The sequence below is a fragment of the Symphalangus syndactylus genome, chromosome 7 (assembly GCF_028878055.3).
Source record: "Symphalangus syndactylus isolate Jambi chromosome 7, NHGRI_mSymSyn1-v2.1_pri, whole genome shotgun sequence".
In the NCBI taxonomy this organism is placed as follows: domain Eukaryota; kingdom Metazoa; phylum Chordata; class Mammalia; order Primates; family Hylobatidae; genus Symphalangus; species Symphalangus syndactylus.
Window position 1 is genome coordinate 64,845,227 of NC_072429.2, and position 20,140 is coordinate 64,865,366.

Genomic DNA, 20,140 nt, shown 5'->3' on the forward strand with positions numbered 1-20,140 from the left:
GGATTTGTGAGAATATCATATACTTCATACAGTTCTTGCTCATGTTTCCAGTCAATGGAAGCTATTGCTATGCCAACAGTATCATTATCTCTAAAGAATAAAAGCAAAGTGGAAGTATGTATTTTGGAATTTCAGGTTTGTTTTTACTTTAAAAAATGAATTTTTGTAGCTTTTTCCCACCTGGAAGTAGGTATCATGGAGTTTTATATAAATATAAAATTTTCATGTTGCTCACTATGATATTAAAATTCATGAGAGCAGATAGTTTTATTATTTTGTATTTTATTCCCAAAGTTAAGAAAATGCCTGGTACCTAACTAGATTCTCAGGTGATATTTTTATTGAATTAATGAATTTATTGACCTGTGTTCACACCCCTGGCTAAGTTTACTTTTGTTTTGGTTTACTAAGTTGATTCCTTTAGAAAAGTTTAATCTGAATTGTAATTTCTCATCTGCAAATGGAAACCCTAATGATATGAATGTATTACATGTAATGATAAATGAGGTCATGCATGTAAAACTACTTAGCATGAGTGGTATACAATGAATAACTCGATAAGTATTAGCAATGATTATGATTATGATTTTATGTGCCATATACTTAGGACATGTGGAGAAAAGAAGAGCATTTGTAGCCATGAAAGCAATGAGAGTCACATTTCCTCACAGGTTACCAGTACTGGTAGACCCATGGGAAATGATGCCTTGTGTTAGTAGTTGGATTTTTCTCCGCTGTTCTTGGGTAGACTTTTGGTAGCTGACAGTTAGTGAGGATGTAGAGAGTGAAAATGTTTAGAAGAAGCTTCTAATTAAAGATGCCAGTGTTAGGACTGTACACAATGGATGAAAACATGGGAAAATGATATTGTCATTAACATCCACTTAGGAGCCGTTAGAAATTTGTATACTACAAATTTACAAGAAAAAACAACCCCATCAAAAAGTGGGCGAAGGACATGAACAGACACTTCTCAAAAGAAGACATTTATGCAGTCAAAAAACACATGAAAAAATGCTCATCATCACTGGCCATCAGAGAAATGCAAATCAAAACCACAGTGAGATACCATCTCACACCAGTTAGAATGGCCATCATTAAAAAGTCAGGAAACAACAGGTGCTGGACAGGATGTGGAGAAATAGGAACACTTTTACACTGTTGGTGGGACTGTAAACTAGTTCAACCATTGTGGAAGTCAGTGTGGCGATTCCTCAGGGATCTAGAACTAGAAATACCATTTGACCCAGCCGTCCCATTACTGAGTATATACCCAAAGGACTATAGATCATGCTGCTATAAAGACACATGCACACGTATGTTTATTGCGGCACTATTCACAATAGCAAAAAGTTGGAACCAACCCAAATGTCCAACAGTGATAGACTGGATTAAGAAAATGTGGCACATATACACCATGGAATACTATGCAGCCATAAAAAATGATGAGTTCATGTCCTTTGTAGGGACATGGATGAAACTGGAAAACATCATTCTCAGTAAACTATCGCAAGGACAAAAAACCAAACACCGCATGTTCTCACTCATAGGTGGGAACTGAACAATGAGAACTCATGGACACAGGAAGGGGAACATCACACTCTGGGGACTGTTGTGGGGTGGGGGGAGGGGGGAGGGACAGCATTAGGAGATATACCTAATGCTAAATGACGAGTTAATGGGGGCAGCACACCAACATGGCACATGTATACATATGTAACAAACCTGCACATTGTGCACATGTACCCTAAAACCTAAAGTATAATAATAAAAAATAAAAAAAAAAGGAAATTTGTATATTGGAGTCAAATTTTAGGTTCTAGAGTCACAGTTATCAAAACTATCCTTGAAGTAGTTTAAATTAATTTTAACCTAGGTTCTGGAGCCAGTGTAATCAAAACTATCCTTAAAATAGTTTTAAATTGTTCATCAAGTATGTAGACAAACTGATTCTCAAGTAGGTTTATTTCTTTCAGCTTTTTTTGGTCAGCATTGTTGATGATTGTGGTTTTTTAGGGTGAGGTGTGTGCATGTCAAATGAAGAGATTAGCATTTGTTTAAAGGCACACAGCTGCTACAGCTTATTGGAGTTTCCCTCCATTTGCTTTAAGTATCATGGAAGAGGAGAATGGAACTGAGGTCATCTTTACTCTTTAATGATTTCTAAAGCTTCTGATTGAAAGCAATGTATTGGCTGTAGATCATGCAAAGGAAAAGCTGAACTGTCCCAGATTGGAGGAGATTAAATAGATATTATAGCTAAAAGCAATATGATGATCCTAAAATAAATCCTGGATCTGAGGGGGGGGAAAATACAAAGGATATTATTGAGGCAGTAGTTTGAATATGGACTATAGATTAGATAATAATAGTGCATCAGTGTTAAATTTTATGATAAATGTACTTTGGTTATGTAGGAGAAAGTTCTTGCTGTTAGGTAAGACATTCTGAAGTATTTATGGATAAAGGGAAATTCTGTCTGCAAATTACTCACAGTAGTTCAGGAAAAAATATATCTCTGTGTGTATACGTATGTGGAGAGAGAGCATGTATGGAGTGTGCACTGACACAAGTGATAAATAGAACACAAGTGTTCACAGTTGGCGATCTGAGTAAGGGGGACAGGGGAGTTCTTTGTACTATTCTTGTAATTTTTCTCTAACTGTGGAATTATATCAAAACAGAAGATAATATTCAAAGGAAAACAAGAAAAGAAAAAACAATACAGTGATTATTACTGAAGATTTTGTGTTTAGTCTCACAAAAATGGTGTGTCTCCTTGTACTGCTTTACATCTTCTCATTTCAGGCCTTGTCTTATCCCAACAATACCATTTAAATGTAACCCACATAGAGGCCTCCTTTGATCACGTAAATCTGAAGTAAGTCCTTCTTCCTACCCACTCTTTTGTGTGTTTATTACAACTTATATCATGTTTACTTTGTTCTTGTTTAATGCTGCTTTCTCCTTCAAGACTGTGAACTCCATGAGGACAAAGATTATGTCTGTTTTTTTTCCCCATAGAATACCCAGTCCTGGCACATAATACATGTGTTTTGGATTTGGATGAATGAATGAATGAATGAATATTCCTTCCACTTTAGTCAGCATCCCTTAGCTATCTAATCTCTGAGAAAACAAAATGCCTCCTTTTAAGCTGTAAGATAAAGCCTATGTTTTTGGATTTGGTATTCATTCACTCATTCATTCAGCAAATCTTTATTTAATACAGTCATCTGATTCCTGCTTATCTCTAGCTTCCTTTTGTTAACATCTCTCAGATCTGCATGACTTTTCTAGGTCTGCACCTTCTGGCCAGTCTTCTGTCAATCTGTTAAGTGCCTTTCATAGTTCCCTGTTACTCTCCACATATTTCTTAGAAAGTATCACATTTATGATAATTATGCCTACTTTCCCTGGCTGTAGGTACTGCCTTTTTTTTTTCTTTTGAGAAAGAGTCTGGCTCTGTCGCCTAGGCTGGAGTGCAGTGGTGGGATCCCAGCTCATTGCAACCTCCACCTGCCAGTTCAAGCAATTCTCCCGAGTCTGAAAGAAGATATGTGTGAGGGTAGGGCAGGTAGAAGGGATGATCATAGCAAGCAGGGCAAATACAATCCTAAGCGTGGAGAACTGCCCCATGAAGACTCAGAGACTTTAGCAGCTCGATTTGTTTAGGGAGTTTAAGCAGTGTGATATTTGGGACGGATAAGTTGGGGGAGAGGTAGAGAATGAAGGTAAAAAGTTGTGGTGGAAAGGAAGAGCATATTATATTTGCTGTCTTGGGTGTTATTGTCATTTAATAAAGCATTTAGAATACTTTCCTGGAGGTTGACAGACTAGTGATTGAGGAAATCAGTGCAGGTTGAAAACAGCGTCTGGTTTAAGGCAGTAGGGATAGAAATAGGGATATCGTGTCATTAAGTATTTAAATGTTAGAATTTACAGGACAGATTTGCTGATGTTTATATGTCTCTTAGGAGGAAGACAAATCTAGGATAATATGTGAGAGATTGGATGAATCTAGACTTCAACAAAGAGAAATGAAAAATTAAAGTAAGATTTAAGGGGCAGAGCTCAGTTTTAGAAACAATAATGTTGAAGAAATGCATATAGGAGATTGATGTGGATTTGTTGAGTTTGAGAGGGATTGGATAGATAGTTTAGGAGAGATTTGGGAGTCAACAATCAACAGTGGTGGTAGCAGCAGCTATGGGAGTAAGTGAGCTCTACTACAAAGGTAAGGCGGCTGAGATCCCTCCCAAACTTTGGAGAGTGCCAAATACCACATTTTTTCTTTGACATCCTATTGGGGGAACCCACCCCCAATATTTCAGTGTAGGTTCTATTTTCCATTAGTGTCAGCCAGCTGAGAAATAAAGAGAGACAGTATAAAGAGAGGAATTTTACAGCTGGGCCGCCGGGGGTGACATCACATATCAGTAGGACAGTGATGCCCACATGAGCCTTAAAACCAGCAAGTTTTTATTAAGGGTTTCAAAAAGGGAGGGAGTGTAAGAACAGGGAATAGGTACAAGATCACATGCTTCAAAGGGCAAAAAGCAGAACTAATAAGGGTCTAACAAAGATCACATGCTTCTGAGGGAACAGGACAAAAGACAAAAGCAGAACTATTGATAAGGGTCTATGTTCACCCGTTCATGTATTGTCTTGATAAACATTTTAAACAACACAAAACAGGGTTTGAGAGCAGAGAACCAATCTGACCACAAATTTACTAGGACAGAGTTTTTCCCCACCCTAGTAAGCCTGAGGGTACTGCAGGAGACCAGGGTGTATCTCAGTCCTTGCGGCCGTTTATAGACCTCCCCCCAGGAATGGATTCCTTTCCCAGGGTATTAATATTCCTTGCTAGGAAAAGAATTTAGCAATATCTCTCCTACTTGCACATACGTTTATAGGCTCTCTGCAAGAAGAAAAATATGGCTCTTTTTGCCTGACCCCGCAGGCAGTCAGACCTTATGGTTGTCTTCCCTTGTTCCCTAAAAATCGCTGTTACTGTGTTCTTTTTCAAGGTGCACTGATTTCATATTGTTCAAACACACGTTTTACAATAATTTATACAGTTAACACAATTATCACAGTGGTCCTGAGATGACATGCCTCCTCAGCTTACGAAGATAACAGGATTAAGAGATTAAAGACAGGCATAAATTATAAAAGTATTATTTGGCAACTGATAAATGTCCATGAAATCTTCACAATTTATGTTCCTCTGCTGTGGCTCCAGCTGGTCGCTCTGTTTGGGGTCCCTGAATTCCCACAGCAACATCCTCCTAATATCCCTGTGATATGGTTGTTATATTAATCATCTATTGTTGAATGAGAAATTACCATAAACTTGGTTGTTTGAAGCAGCATAAATCTATTATTTTATAGATTCTGGGTATGACTTCACTGGGCCCTTTTGGGTCTCTGCAAGACTTCAGTCAAAGTGTTGGCCAGGGCTGAGGTCTTGTCTGAGGCTCAACTAGGAAAGGATCTGCTTATGGGCTTGTGGTGGTTGTCAATATTCAGTTCCTTGAGAGTTGTCAGACTGAGACCTTAGCTTCTTACTAGCTGGCCATCTTCAATTCCTTATCAGGTAGGCCTGTCTATATTGCAGCTTACTTCATCAAAGCTGGCAAGAGAGAGAGAGTCAGCTGTCAAGATGGGAGTTATAATCTTAAGTAACAATTACCTACATGATATCACATCACTTTTGCAATATTTTTTTGGTTAGAAACAGATCACAGGCCCTGCCTACACTTGCGGGTGGGGATTTCACTGGAGTATGAATACAGTAGGTGGATGTGGTACCGATACTTGCTGCTGTCTTAGAGGCTGTCTGCTACAGGTGCCATTTTTATTCCTATTTACAAAAGAGGAAGCCGAAAGTTGTCCAAGATCATATAATTGCAAGTAATGGGCCCCAAACCAAACCCAAGCTTTCTAACTCCACTGCCTGGATACTTCTTTACCATAATATTTTAAGGAATGAGAAATTGTTGTGGAAATGGCAGTTTTGAGGAATTTATTGGTGACTTTTGTTTGATGCCACGGAGTGATATGGGTTGAATTCATGTGGTAGGTATTATAGTGAATGTGCAGGTAGAAGGGCCTGAGTAGAGATTATTCTTACAGATGGTAGTTTTAAAAGGAAGAAAGGAACAATAGCCATATGTTGTTTCATACTAAATTGTTTCTCTTTATAACCAGAAATTTTTCTTTTCCAGTTCTCTGAGTTTAACCAGTAATGCCATTCAGTTGCCAATCTCAAGCAAAGCAAATATAAGCCAGTTTTAATCTACTTTTTAAGAAAAGTGGTAGTCCTTTTCACAGTGCCTGACGGTAAGTCACAGTTTCTACCTGTATAGCAGAGTTTTATCTATTGCCTTTAAAATAATGATTCTGGAAATCTTAATTTTAAAACCTTATTTGCATTTTCCTTCTCTAATAATTCTCTAAGGCTTATGTGGAAAGAGCATAAGTAAAGGTACCTACTACTTTCTGGGAATTTATTTATAGTTATCGTTCACCAGTTTCATTAATCTTATGGATCTTTTCCTCCATTTGTTGAAAATAAAACGTTAGGCCGGGCGCGGTGGCTCACGCTTGTAATCCCAGCACTTTGGGAGGCCGAGGCGGGTGGATCACGAGGTCAGGAGATCGAGACCACGGTGAAACCCCGTCTCTACTAAAAATTACAAAAAATTAGCCGGGCGTGGTGGCGGGCGCCTGTAGTCCCAGCTACTAGGAGAGGCTGAGGCAGGAGAATGGCGTGAACCCGGGAGGCGGAGCTTGCAGTGAGCCGAGATCGCGCCACTGCACTCCAGCCTGGGTGCCTGGGTGACAGAGCGAGACTCCGTCTCAAAAAAAAAAAAAAAAAAAAAAAAAAAAAGAAAAGAAAACGTTAGACCATGAAATCTGTCCCCTTTATATGTCATTATTGTAAGTTTTTTTCCTTTCTCTTTTTCTTTTGAGACAGGACCTTTCTCTGTTGCCCAGGCTGGAGTGCAGTGGCACAATCGTAGCTCACTGCAGTCTTGAACTCCTTGGCTCAAGCCATCCTCCTGCCTCAGCCTCCCAAGTAGCTGGGACCACAGGCATGCACCACCAAGTATGGCTAATTTTTTTTAAACATTTTGTGCAGACAGGGTGTTGCTGTGTTGCCCAGGCGAGTCTTGAACTCCTGGCCTCAAGTGATCCTCCTGCCTTGACCTCCCAAAGTTCTGGGATTGCAAGCATGAGCCACTGTGCCTGGTTGTGTATGTCATCCTCATTTTATAGATGAAGAAGCTTTATTTTCTAGTTGAGGTTTTTCCTTGGGCATGTTAATCGCAGAGTTTTAAATATTCTGATTTCCAGACCTGTACACTTGCTACTGTTATACAAAGTGATGGAACTATTAAGGAGTTTCTTATGGAGGATTTCTAGCTCAGTGTAGAGATGAAACACAGATCAACAGGCAGCTGATGGAAGGAATTGGGATTCATTTCCCCTAATTTGCAAGTAATGGCTACTCTTAATTTGCGATTAGTAAGTTTAACCTTAATACTAATCTGTTTTTTATTATGTTGAGGAAGAAGTGGGGGGAAAACTCTCAGGGATAAGATGTTTGACCAACTGTTTTATTCTTAATGTAAAACACTGAGTGAAATATGCACATAGCAACCTTTACTCTAGCTACTGGCCTTTTACTTCTTGAAAAATCAAACTTTTTTTCCTATGGCAGAACAGTTACACTTTTCTTTTCACTAAACTCATTACTATTTATTTTTATTTTTTTTAAGCATTTTTACTGAACTATCCAGTTAGCCATCCTAGACATCAAAGCCCATTTTGATATTTTTGTTATTTATATAGTAATACTGTACTGTGTCATAATGATGATAGTATTTGTGATTGTAGTTGCATTTGTAAAATTGATCACTTTTCTTGTTTCTTCTAGTAACCGTATCAGAGGGTGAGGTATAAGCTCACAGAATTCAGATAAATCATCATGAAGTTATATGTATTTCTGGTTAACACTGGAACTACTCTAACATTTGACACTGAACTTACAGTGCAAACGTGAGTTGTATTTCATTTATTTTTTTTTTGCATTCTGTCTGCATGCAGAAATTTTAAGAAATATTATTCTACCGTTTAAAAAGTAGCATAATGGTGGCCGGGTGCGGTACCTCACGCCTGTAATCCCAGCACTTTGGGAGGCCGAGGCGGGTGGATCACAAGGTCAAGAGATCAAGACCATCCTGGCCAACATGGTGAAACCCTGTTCCTACTAAAAATACAAAAATTAGCTGGGTGTGGTGGCACGTGCCTGTAGTCCCAGCTAATCCAGAGGCTGAGGCAGGAGAATCACTTGAACTCTGGGGGCAGAGGTTGCAGTGAGTCAAAATCGCACCACTGCACTCCAGCCTGGCAACTGAGCGGGACTCTGTCTCCAAAAAAAAAAAAAAAAAAAAAAAGTCACATAATGGCAAGTCTTAAATCTTTTATCCCAACATATTTTATATATAATTGTTATCTTTCTCTAAAATACTAGTTACATTCTTTAAATTGTGCTTTGTCCTGTTGGCATGAATATAATATTCATGTAAACAGTAAACAGATCAGTAAACAGATCTACCCACACAAAACAAACTGATTTCCATTGTTGTAAGTACCTATAGTCAATTGCTGTTCTATGTTTCATAGGCCATTGTTAAGGGAATTATTGGAAGCTTCATAAAACAATGTATATCACTTCCCTGATTTTTGGTCATTTGTTTTTATTCAGTTTATGAAGAAATGTCAATAGGTTTATTTTGTTTGTTAAGGAGAGAAAAAATAAATTTAATATTTTCAGCCAAATTTAGTGGGACTCAGGTATCTAATAATTCTCTAGCTTGACAGGAAGGAAATAGAAGTAGTAAATATTATTTCCAACGCTGTTTATATTTTTGTAGTGGCCATAATAGCAAAGACTTGATGGCAATGCAGAATAGATCTGACACTGGAATTATTATAAATAATGTGTGAAATAATAGTTTTTGTTGTAAAATTTGAATTATGGATTTTTTTTTCAGAATTAGTTTTCATTAAACTTGATTTTACCCTTACATGAATGATTTTTTGGAAGATAGGGATAGGAAGGAATCTTCACGTGTTAGACTTAATGTAGTTTCTAAAACGTGTGGAGATTTTAACAAAAATTACATAGCCTGAGGATTTTAATAGACATGATAACCAGTTTGAGCATATTCTTTTGCTATGTTACATAGATAACTCAAAAATAAATGTGTCTACTGCCTCCATTTCATAGACTCACTTCTAGATACGACACATGGGTGAATTATTTACCCAAGATCAGCCAGTTGTTATGGCATCCTGTTCATTAAATAGGAAGCTTATATTTTTTATTACTGTTTTTGGGGAAAGTTTTAGAGTGAAATTCATTAACCTCTAAAGTGTTTTTATATAGTACTACTTGGAAAATAAAGTCATTGGGCAAATATAAACAACTGATTTATTTCATTTTTTGAAGTGTGGCAGACCTTAAGCATGCCATTCAAAGCAAATACAAGATTGCTATTCAACACCAGGTGCTGGTGGTCAATGGAGGAGAATGCATGGCTGCAGATCGAAGAGTGTGTACCTACAGTGCTGGGACGGTAGGTATTCAAGAGTCCTTTCACACAAGAATGCACCACCTTTACATCACATTGGGAACTCAGTGTTCAAAAGTAAGGTTTATTTGCTTCATATATTGAAGGCAATGTGCACGTTCAGTATTTATAACATTTTATTTTGGTTATTTCTCCTTTTTTAAAAAATATAGGATACAAATCCAATTTTTCTTTTTAACAAAGAAATGATCTTAAGTGATCGTCCACCTGCTATTCCTAAAACTACCTTTTCGACAGAAAATGACATGGAAATAAAAGTTGAAGAATCTCTTATGATGCCTGCAGTTTTTCATACTGTTGCTTCAAGGACACAGCTTGCATTGGTAAGATATAAACAATTATTTTAACTAACTGATTGCTTCTAAAAGCATTCGGATCTAAATAGCACAGTAGTCTAAATTGCATAGGAAGTATGCAAAAAGTTTGACAAACTTTAAAAATATTTTCTGGTTAATATATCTAGTTTTAAAATTTCTGGGTCATACATTGCTAGTTATTCTACTTTGATAATGACAGTATTTTAGAGTGGAAAAGCTGTCTTAACATGATTTGGTCACCTTCTTTCCTAGATAATGGTATATAAATAGTTATTTTTGAACATTAATTAATAGAGGACCTATGTTAGAGTAGATATTAACAAAGAGAACTTAAATAGCTCTAAAAATGTATTTATTTTTTCCATATTTATGGTTAGTTCCTGGAGGAGAATCAGGCTTCTTTCTAATATATAGTTCTTAACACTGCTACTTGCAGTTCCCACAGATTGTTTCCCAGTCATTTGATTTTCCTTTTTAATTTGCTATTTACCTTCTAGTAATATCATTGACATTAAGCTATCAGTAGTAAGCTACATTTTTCTTTTAATAATGGAAAAAATGTGTTAGAACCAATGAAATAATAGTATTTTCCTTTTGTAAAAATAAATAAGATTACTGAACATTAGCTTTAATTAGTAAAACTCTTAGAGATTTGTTTTAAGCAGTATATACATTTGTACAGATACCCCCATTTTTCACATAGGATGCAACATTAAAAGGAAATAACCTCATCTGTGTGAAACATATTTAATAAACATTTAAGAGTCCAAAAATGCTTTGAGAGGACAAAATTTTAAAAAATATACTTCTGTAAACTGAATTTACATAATAGAATCTTTTAGAGTTTTTTTGATTTGGTTGAAAAGTATACATACTACATTTTGATAGAGAAAGTATTAAACATGATAATAAGTTAAAAGATTTGTAGGATATGTAATTTTCAAGTGATTAGAAAGAGCAATTAAAACTATATTCAACTATATTAAAACTATATTCATTCAAAGAATGAAAACAAGAAAGTAAAAAGAAAAGAAAATGTCAGGAATATGTATATCAGGAATTAAATATAAGCTGGCATTATTTCTCTTTTAATGCATCATATTTAAAATATTTTTTAAATACATAAATGAAATGAGAAAGATGATTATTGCTGTTGAGATCCTGAATTAGTAATCTGAGATTCAAATACCAAGCATTCTATATCAGTCTGTTTTCATGCTGCTGATAAAGACATATCCGAGCCTGGGACAAAAAAGAGGTTTAATTGGACTTACAGTTCCTCATGGCTGGAGAGGCCTTGGAATTATGGCAGGAGGCGAAAGGCGAAATTGGCCAAAACAAAGGGGTTACAGGGTCCCATGCAAGTTTGAAAACCAGCATGGCAGCCAAATTTTAAAGCTCCAAAATGATCTCCGTTGAGACTCCAGGTCTCACATCCAGCTCTTACTAATACAAGAGGTGGGTTCCCATGAACTTGGGGCAGCTCTGTCCCTGTGGCTTTGCAGGATGCAGCCTCCCTCCCGGCTGCTTTCACGAGCTGGCAATGTGTCTGTGGCTTTTCCAGGTGCACAGTGCAAGCTGTTGGTGGGTCTTCCATTCTGGGGTCTAGAGGATGGTGACCCTCTTCTCAGAGCTCCACTAGGCAGTGTCCCCAGTAGGGACTCTGTGTGGTGGCTCCGACCCCACATTTTCCTTTTACACTGCCCTAACAGGTTCTCCATGAGGGCCCTGCCCCTGCAGCAAACTTGCCTGGGCATCTAGGCGTTTCTATACATCTTCTGAAATGTAAGCGGTGGTTCCCCAACATCAACTCGTCATTTACATTAGGTATTTTATTGACTTATTATATAGAGACAGGATCTCACTATATTGCCGACGTTGGTGGCAAACTCCTGGGCTCAAATAATCCTCCTGTCTTGGCCTCCCTAAGTGCTGGGATTATAGGCGTGAGCCAGCATACCTGGCCTCTTTTCAGATTTATAAAATACCTTGAGCCACCATGCCTGCCCTCTTTTCAGATTTATAAAACAAATTCTAAAGCTGCTATAACCAAAACAGTAACATAGGTCTAATCCATTCATTATGTGAGGAATTAGAGGTGGTATTTCTTCATGGTCTGGGATGTGGTCTCTAAAGTCAGATTTTCTGATTACTTCATTTACCTGTGGTGTGACCTTCTATTCATTTACCTTATTGGTAAATTTAAGAACAGATTTTTGTTTATTGAGATATATACATATTGAAAAATGCACAGACCGTAATTGTACATCCATTCTTAGTGAATTTTCACAATGAACACATAAAAAAAAATAGTTTCAGCCAGGTGCGGTGGCTTATGCCTGTAATCCCAGCACTTTGGGAGGCCAAGGCAGGTGGATCATGAGGTCACGAGTTTGAGACCAGCCTGACCAATATGGTGAAACCCTGTCTCCACTTAAAAAAAAAAAATGCAAAAATTAACCGGGCGTGGAGGCATGTGCCTGTAGTCCCAGCAACTCAGGAGGCTGAGGTAGGAGAATTGCTTGAACCCAGGAGGCAGAGGTTGCTTAGGACTTTCTCCCCATCAGTTTTCATCCTCCCTGTTCATTAATGCTAACGAGTATCCTGACTTCTAAACCAAGATTACTTGGTCTCTTTTTGAATGTAAATAAATGGAATAATGTAGTTTCTGTTCTTTTGTGTCTAGCCTCTTTTATGCAACACAATGTTCCTGAGAATGATTCATGCTGTTGCATGTATCGGTGGTTTGTATTCATTGCTGCATTGTATTCTATATTGTACAAATATACCACAGTTTTTTTTTTAAATCTGTTCTGCTACTAGTGGGTATTGAGATTGTTTCCAGTGTTCAACTATTGTGACTAAACCTGCTGTGAATACCCTAGTACATTCTTTTGACTGCTGTAGTGTAAAGAAATCAGAACACTTTGACAATGTTAAATCTGTCTTGTCTTCTACTTCTGCAATCTCTTCTGTACCGAAATGTCCATAGTTCTTTCAGATTTCATCTTGAAATGGATTCAGTGCACACTGTCTTTTTTCTTCCATATATTAGCTATCATTTACATGGTAATTCTATTTATTTCACTTGGTTGTTAAAGCTTGATTTAGACTTCTCTGTTTTCAGCAGTGTCTTCTTCCAGTGTAGCCTTCAATCAGTGATATGTTTCTTTTTAATTTATTTCCTGAGCTAAATGTCTGTGTTGAGTTCTTTTTTGTAAAGCAAAATTAGACCAAGTTCTTAGGAAAAGAATTTCGTTATAATTTCCATTTGCTCTTGGAGAAAGTTTTTCTGCATTTAGTTTTTTTTTTACTTTTAATTCTTTTTTTTTCTTAGGGTAATTTAGTGTAGATTTCATATGTTAAAATTTTTGCTTGTGTTTGAATGAGTAGAATTATTCCTCTACAAAACAGTGTAGGAAAGGGTATAAGATAGCACTTCCTGGTGAGCAGGAAGCTGCCCTGGGTCACAGGGGATCCCCAGTTAGAAGCAGAATCTGTATGTGTAAGAGAGGGACAGAGATAACTTATTTTGTCCTTCTCCTTAGACAAAATTTAGCAGTTCTAGGGCTTTTTCTCAGTTTTTCCTTTGGCTTTTTGCAAGTATGTAATATAAATAGGTATTATTTCTTCTGCTACTCTCTAATTTCAGATAGGGCCCCAAGAGGTTCTTGCTCTCCACCCAAGCTTCCCACAAGGAGTATTCGGTTCTCCCAAGTTTTGCTAACTGTCTGCAACAGTGGTGTGAACCTAAATTATCGTGCGAGAGGTCACAATCAATTTAGAAAATTTATTTTGTCAAGGTTAAGAACACACCCAAGACATAGCTTCAGGGGGTCCTGATGACATGTGCCTAAGGTGGTCAGGGTACAGCTTGCTTTTATACATTTTAGGGAGACATGAGACATGAATATGTGTAAGAAGTACATTGGTTTGGTTCAGAAGGGCAGGATAACTCGAAGTGGGGTCTTTGGAGTCCTTGATCAGCCTTTCACTCAATACATAATTTAGTCTGGCTCAATGCATCTGCATTTTTACATAAACAATAAACAGTAAGACAGAGGAAGCAGATAGGCCTTTGTTTCAGGTGAGCAGAGGTGTGACTTTCTGTCCCGCACATGTGAAGATATGCTGTCAGTTTACATTGCCAACGTGAAATTTAGCAGAACTGTTTTAGGTTAAAGATCTTGAAGCCCACAAGAAATTTCCTTGTGGCAAAATTGTGAGGGAGGTATGTAGCTTTCTTATATTCGTAGCCATCTTATTTAGGAATAAAATTGGAGGCAGGTTTGCCTGACATAGTTCCCAGCTTGGCTTTTCTGTTGGCTTAGTGATTTTGGGTTCCCGAGATTTGTTACTCTTTCACAGTGGGTGCCCTTTTTATTTGACCCAAGTTGATCAGTTTTCGTATTCTTCACAGGTTTGCTGCATATATTGTATGTGTGGTGGTGGTAGTTGTTTCCTGGTTTCATCAAGATGGTGTCTTGTTTCCCTTTTGTATTTGGTTGGTTTCATGAAGGAGAAGCAGGCAAAGACATCTTTACTTGATTATCTTACAACTGAAACTATTAGCCCTTTCTTATATACATATGGAATTAAGAACAGGTGAAGATAAGTAATTTCTTCAAGGCCAGATAGCCAGGGAGAAGAAGAACCTCTTTTCTCCAAGGCCAGTGCTGTTTACATTCATATCATTGTACTTCCAGAAAGTAAACTTTCCTATTTTACCTGTAAAGATATTTCTTTTCACCTAAATTTGTTCATTAACAGTATTATCTTCTAAAACAGAATGGTCATAATTTTGGCATGCTTATCAGCAAAATATATAGAGAAAATACTTCCTTTTTCGTTGCATCCCCCACTCCATCTTAACGATGGTAGAACATTTGATTTGCATTTTCCTAGACTTTGATATACACACAAAATGCATTTCTATCTCATACCTGTATTGTTTCCCATTTCTAACTGACCTTAGCCTCCCCAAATAAATGAAAGCGTACTATACTTTTTTTTGTTTGTTTTTGAGATGGAGTTTCGCTCTTGTCACCCAGGCTGGAATTCAGTTGTGCGATCTTGGCTCACTGTAACCTCTGCCTCCTGGGTTCAAGTGATTCCCCTGCCTCAGCTTCCCCAGTAGCTGGGATTACAGGTACGTGCCACCACGCCCAGCTAATTTTTGTATTTTTGGTAGAGATGGGTTTCACCATGTTGGCCAGGCTGGCCTCAAACTCCTGACCACAGGTGATCCGCCCGCCTCAGCCTCCCAAAGTACTAGGATTACACTGCACCCAGCCCATACTATATATATTATTCCTTTTTCATTGTTGCAAGGTACTCCCGTTTTTGAAATATCATAAGTTTATTTTCCTAGTAAACAGTGCTACAGTTCAACTTATTTTACATTTATAAATTTTAACAATTCAAAAAATTGAAACATTTGAATATTTTATATCCTCCATCTTTTGTGTGTTTAAGAATCTTCTTCCTACATTTTCTACATGCGCTGTGAGAACTTCTTGCTTTAATGTACCCAACAACTCTTTTACTCATCATTTCAAGGGTGTCACCTCTTTCATCTGTTTAAAAAAATCTGAAAACATTTTATTACTGGTAGTTCATAATTCCAGAGTTTTTTCCCACTCTATTTTAGTGGCAGCGTGATTGATTAATTGACATGGCACATAATCATTTTACTGACATTCCTACCCCATAAAGACCATCTTACTTCTTATTTACTTTGGTAACTAGATAACTTACAGTAGCTTTTTTACAGTTTGCCTGGACAACTTAAAAATAATCATTTTACATCCATTCTTTCAGGTGCCTTCCTGTTCCACCTTATAACATTTTCCGTATTATCAGTCTTCTTAAAGCTTCTATTTGATTACATTCTTCATGTTAAAGAATTCTTTAGGAGGTCTTTTCTGAGTAAACTCCAATTCCTCCTTCCTTACCTTAGTATTTTCTGGGTCTTTGATCATCTGGCCCTCTTTCTCTCGCTTTTTCCTCCAGACCATTTGTTCTTAACCAGTAGCGCTTTATATTTCCTGTCTTTGCCACTTCATCATGTTCCACTCTTTTGGAGTACTTCTTTCCCTATCTTTGTTCATATTCTTTTCACACCTTGATACTTAAATGCCTTCAGTTAGCTTTGACTTCTCATTTCCTGTCTCTTTTGTGACTTTTATATCTGTCTCATACCAGTTAACAAAGGTAGAATGATCTGTCTTATTTCCTTGCCAACTAAAATATTTTGTAACAGTGGACTTCTTTATATATCTCCATATATAAAGCAATCTACATTGCTGTCTTGTAATTTATCCTTAATAAATATTTTTGTACTTCATTATTTGGAACTGAATGTCAGATGTCTATTTTCTGAAGGTATTTTCACTGCTTAAATAAATATTTTCTAGAATCTCATTTAGGGTTACTAAATGTGTTATAGTTACACTAATCTAGAAGTAGATGATGTATTTTAGCTTTGCCTTCACCAAAAAATTGTTTTTAACATGTATGTCTTGAGATAATACCAGAGGACAGTGACATTTGAGATGACAGATGTTGATCATTAGTCAAATAATTGAAAGCCCTACTCCTTTGTCTTTCAGAGGTAGCATCTTATGGATTCTTCTTTTGACTATCTCTTAGGATGCCTGCTCGGAAACACCTTACTTATGTTATAGGTTATAACACCTCTTTTATATTAAACACCTCACTTATGTTTAGGCTGTCTTTTACAGAAGTGAACAGAGATAAACTAAAACAGTCCTTTGAAATACTTTGTTAAATGTGCTCTACGGCGCATTTACACATACGTGTTTGTAAACATATGCAAACTTCTGCAAACAAACCATTGCCTTCTTTTACTTTCTTTTGTATTCTTTTTCAATATAGGAAATGTATGAAGTTGCCAAGAAACTTTGTTCTTTTTGTGAAGGTCTTGTACATGATGAACATCTTCAACACCAAGGCTGGGCTGCAATCATGGCCAACCTGGAGGACTGTTCAAATTCATACCAAAAGCTACTTTTCAAGTTTGAAAGTATTTATTCAAATTATCTGCAATCCATAGAAGACATCAAGTTAAAACTTACTCAGTATGTTTGCCATTAAAATGGATAATATTTCTTTAAAATGCCTTTGAAATTTTTCAGTAGGTTTAATTATTGCAAATTTGTTTCTTATAGGCCGTATATTTATTATAACTGAGGTTTATTCTTTGAGCCTTTTCTGATAGTGCTTTGTAGGTTATAGTTTTTAACTTAAAAAATGATAATTATGTTTACATGTATGAGTCTCCCACATTTCTTTCTCTTGGGTTGTTTTACTTGTAAGAAGGTCCCAAATACTTTTGAAATCATTTATAAAACCAAGAATCTTTGCTTATGTCTTGTCCACTAAACAAAAGGCAAGATGTGAAAAATAACATCTAACAGAAATAGGCACATTACCAAACACTGGACAATGGAGGAAAATTTTAAGTTCTATGTAAATATTGCCATCCTGATACAGGTTTGATGAGGTGGGAAAAAAAGCCCTTGTGTTTTCTGTTTTCTTTTCTTTTCTTTTTTTTTTTTTTTCTGAGACGGAGGCTCGCTCTGTTGCCCAAGCTGGAGTACAGTGGTGTGATCTCAGCTCACTGCAACCTCCGCCTCCCAGGTTGACTCCGTTCTCCTGCCTCAGCCTCCCGAGTAGCTGGGACTGCAGGTGCCCGCCACCACGCTTGGCTAATTTTTTTGTTGTTGTTGTATTTTTAGTAGAGACGGGGTTTCACCGTGTTAGGCAGGATGCTCTTGATCTCCTGACCTCATGATCCACCCACCTCGGCCTTCCAAAGTGCTGGGATTACAGGCGTGAGCCACTGCACCCAGCCAGCCCATGTGTTTTCAATGCTCATTAAAATGGCAAGTTTTAGTTCTTTGCATAGAAGTACATTTAATACACATTGATTCTTTTTTTTAAAGGGCTATAGTTAACGTGCAAATATAATGGTAATTCAGCATGAAACTAACCCTTATTGTGTGTGTGTGCATATGCTTTTAGCATTTTGTGTTCAGGTTTTTCGTTTTGGATCTGTAGATTTTTTTTCTTTTAATTATCTTGACCTTGAATTAGAGGCAAGTAGCATGTTCTGGTTTTGATCTTTGTCTTTTCTTTTTGTTTCTTTAAATTTGGGTAACCTTTTAAATTCAGATTTCTCTGTTTTGTGTTATGAATATTAGATAGATTTTGGCCTTAAAAATGGAAAAATCTTGAGAGGAAAGAGAAGGATTCATTAAGAATAGAAAGATCTTTTTAAAGTTTAAATGAGAACCTTTTCAAGTAACTTTTTCTAAGGGTTCTATTAGCTATATCAATTTGAAGTAGGGACCTACATCATATTGTGTATGATTTTATAGAAGTTAAATCACCAAGATTTCATATTTTCCCCATGCTTTTGACAACATAAACCTGTTTTCAGGGTGTTACAAGTACAAGAGTTATCTTCATTAGGACTGTTATTTTTATCCTGTGCTTTGAATATATCAAATATATTTGATTTACTTAAGGCCATAAGGTTATATTCTAAGATACTGCTATGGTGAATCTTTTTGTAAATTTAAATTTGTTACGTCTTTAAGGTTTTATAAAAGCCCAGTGTTCACTTGTTTAGTACAGCTAGCTTTACTTTAGAGTGTTTTTTTATTTGTTTGTTTTTTTGAGACGGAGCCTTGCTCTGTCGCCCAGGCGGCTGGAGTGCAGTGGCGCCATCTCAGCTCACTGCAGCCTCCGCCTCCCAGGTTGAAGCGATTCTTGTGCCTCAGCCTCCTGAGTAGCTGGGATTACAGGTGCCTGCCACCACACCCGGCTAATTTTTGTATGTTTAGTAGAAATGGATTTTGCTGTGTTGGCCAGGCTGGTCTCGAACTCCTGACCTCAAATGATTTGCTGGCCTCCACCTCCCAAAGGGCTGGCATTACAGGTGTGAGCCACCACGCCCAGCCCTAGAGTGATATTTTAATGTGTTAACAATAGCCTCTGTCTGCTAAACTAGACTTTTAGTGAATAGCTAGCTCATAGACTAGTTTATGTATGTATAATGTTACAGAGAAGTGGTGAGATTTGTGTATATAATAATATGTGAATTCATTCAAACATGCGAATTCCTAATTAGAGCTGTCTCATAGTTTTACTGACAGATCTTTTGTATTTTAAGTTTAGGAACTGCAGTTTCAGTAATGGCCAAGATTCCACTCTTGGAGTGCCTAACCAGACATAGTTACAGAGAATGTTTGGGAAGACTGGATTCTTTACCTGAACATGAAGGCTCAGAAAAGGCTGAGATGAAAAGATCCACTGAACTGGTGCTCTCTCCTGATATGCCTAGAACAACTAATGAATCTTTGTTAACCTCATTTCCCAAGTCAGTGGAACATGTGTCCCCAGATACCACAGATGCTGAAAGTGGCAAAGAAATTAGGGAATCTTGTCAAAGTACTGTTCATCAGCAAGATGAAACTACGATAGACACTAAAGATGGTGATCTGCCCTTTTTTAATGTTTCTTTGTTAGACTGGATAAATGTTCAAGATAGACCTAATGATGTAGAATCTTTGGTCAGGAAGTGCTTTGATTCTATGAGCAGGGTAAGTAACGTTAATTTGATGTTTGTTTTGTCATTTTACTACTTTATATTATTTATCCTAAATATTTTATGTACTGAGAGAATGGGTATTACCTTTTAGTAGTAATAAATAAGCCTTGGAGTGAAACTTTTAACATAGGTTGAATCAATTTAATTCATAATTTTATTTATGAATTGATTGTAAATTTGTGAAGATTATTTGAGATAGAAAAAATTTCTAGTGCAATAAGAATAATTTACATACAGTAAACTACACAGGTCTTGAGTGGTTCATGCAAGGAGTAACCACCACACAAATTAAGATAATGAAAATTTTATTGCCCAGAAAGTCCCCTTATGCCTCTTTCCAGTCACTATTTCCTTACTGTCAACCTCTTTCTGACTTTTAAAGAAGAAATTTTAAATGCTGCATCTGCCTGAGATCTTTAAAATTCGAAACGTAGACACTGTGTTTTTTAGTTGTATTTTATAGTTGTAGTGAGCTTGTATTTTGGATTAAGGTCTTCTCTGGCACACCTGAAAACCTT

At 37.0% G+C, this 20,140-nt stretch overlaps 1 protein-coding gene across 10 annotated transcripts in view; it reads left to right on the forward strand.

Moving 5' to 3' along the window:
- The window catches only part of RB1CC1 (RB1 inducible coiled-coil 1), a 99,200-nt gene that overhangs the window by 21,828 nt on the left and 57,232 nt on the right, over nucleotides 1-20,140 (forward strand). For 8 of the 10 annotated variants that reach the window (XR_008658990.2, XM_055286419.2, XM_055286424.2 and 5 more), the window contains exons 2-7: nucleotides 6,234-6,348; nucleotides 7,949-8,070; nucleotides 9,527-9,653; nucleotides 9,821-9,991; nucleotides 16,883-17,085; nucleotides 19,185-19,614. Coding sequence is in view for 9 of the 10 variants with exons in the window: in XM_055286419.2 (XP_055142394.1) it covers nucleotides 8,000-8,070; nucleotides 9,527-9,653; nucleotides 9,821-9,991; nucleotides 16,883-17,085; nucleotides 19,185-19,614 (1,002 nt within the window). In the remaining variant the exon portion in view is untranslated. Of the gene's footprint in view, nucleotides 1-2,808; nucleotides 2,882-6,233; nucleotides 6,349-7,365; nucleotides 7,537-7,948; nucleotides 8,071-9,526; nucleotides 9,654-9,820; nucleotides 9,992-16,882; nucleotides 17,086-19,184; nucleotides 19,615-20,140 lie in introns of all 10 variants that reach the window. The other 2 variants (XM_055286420.2, XM_055286422.2) reach the window with 2 other exon arrangements.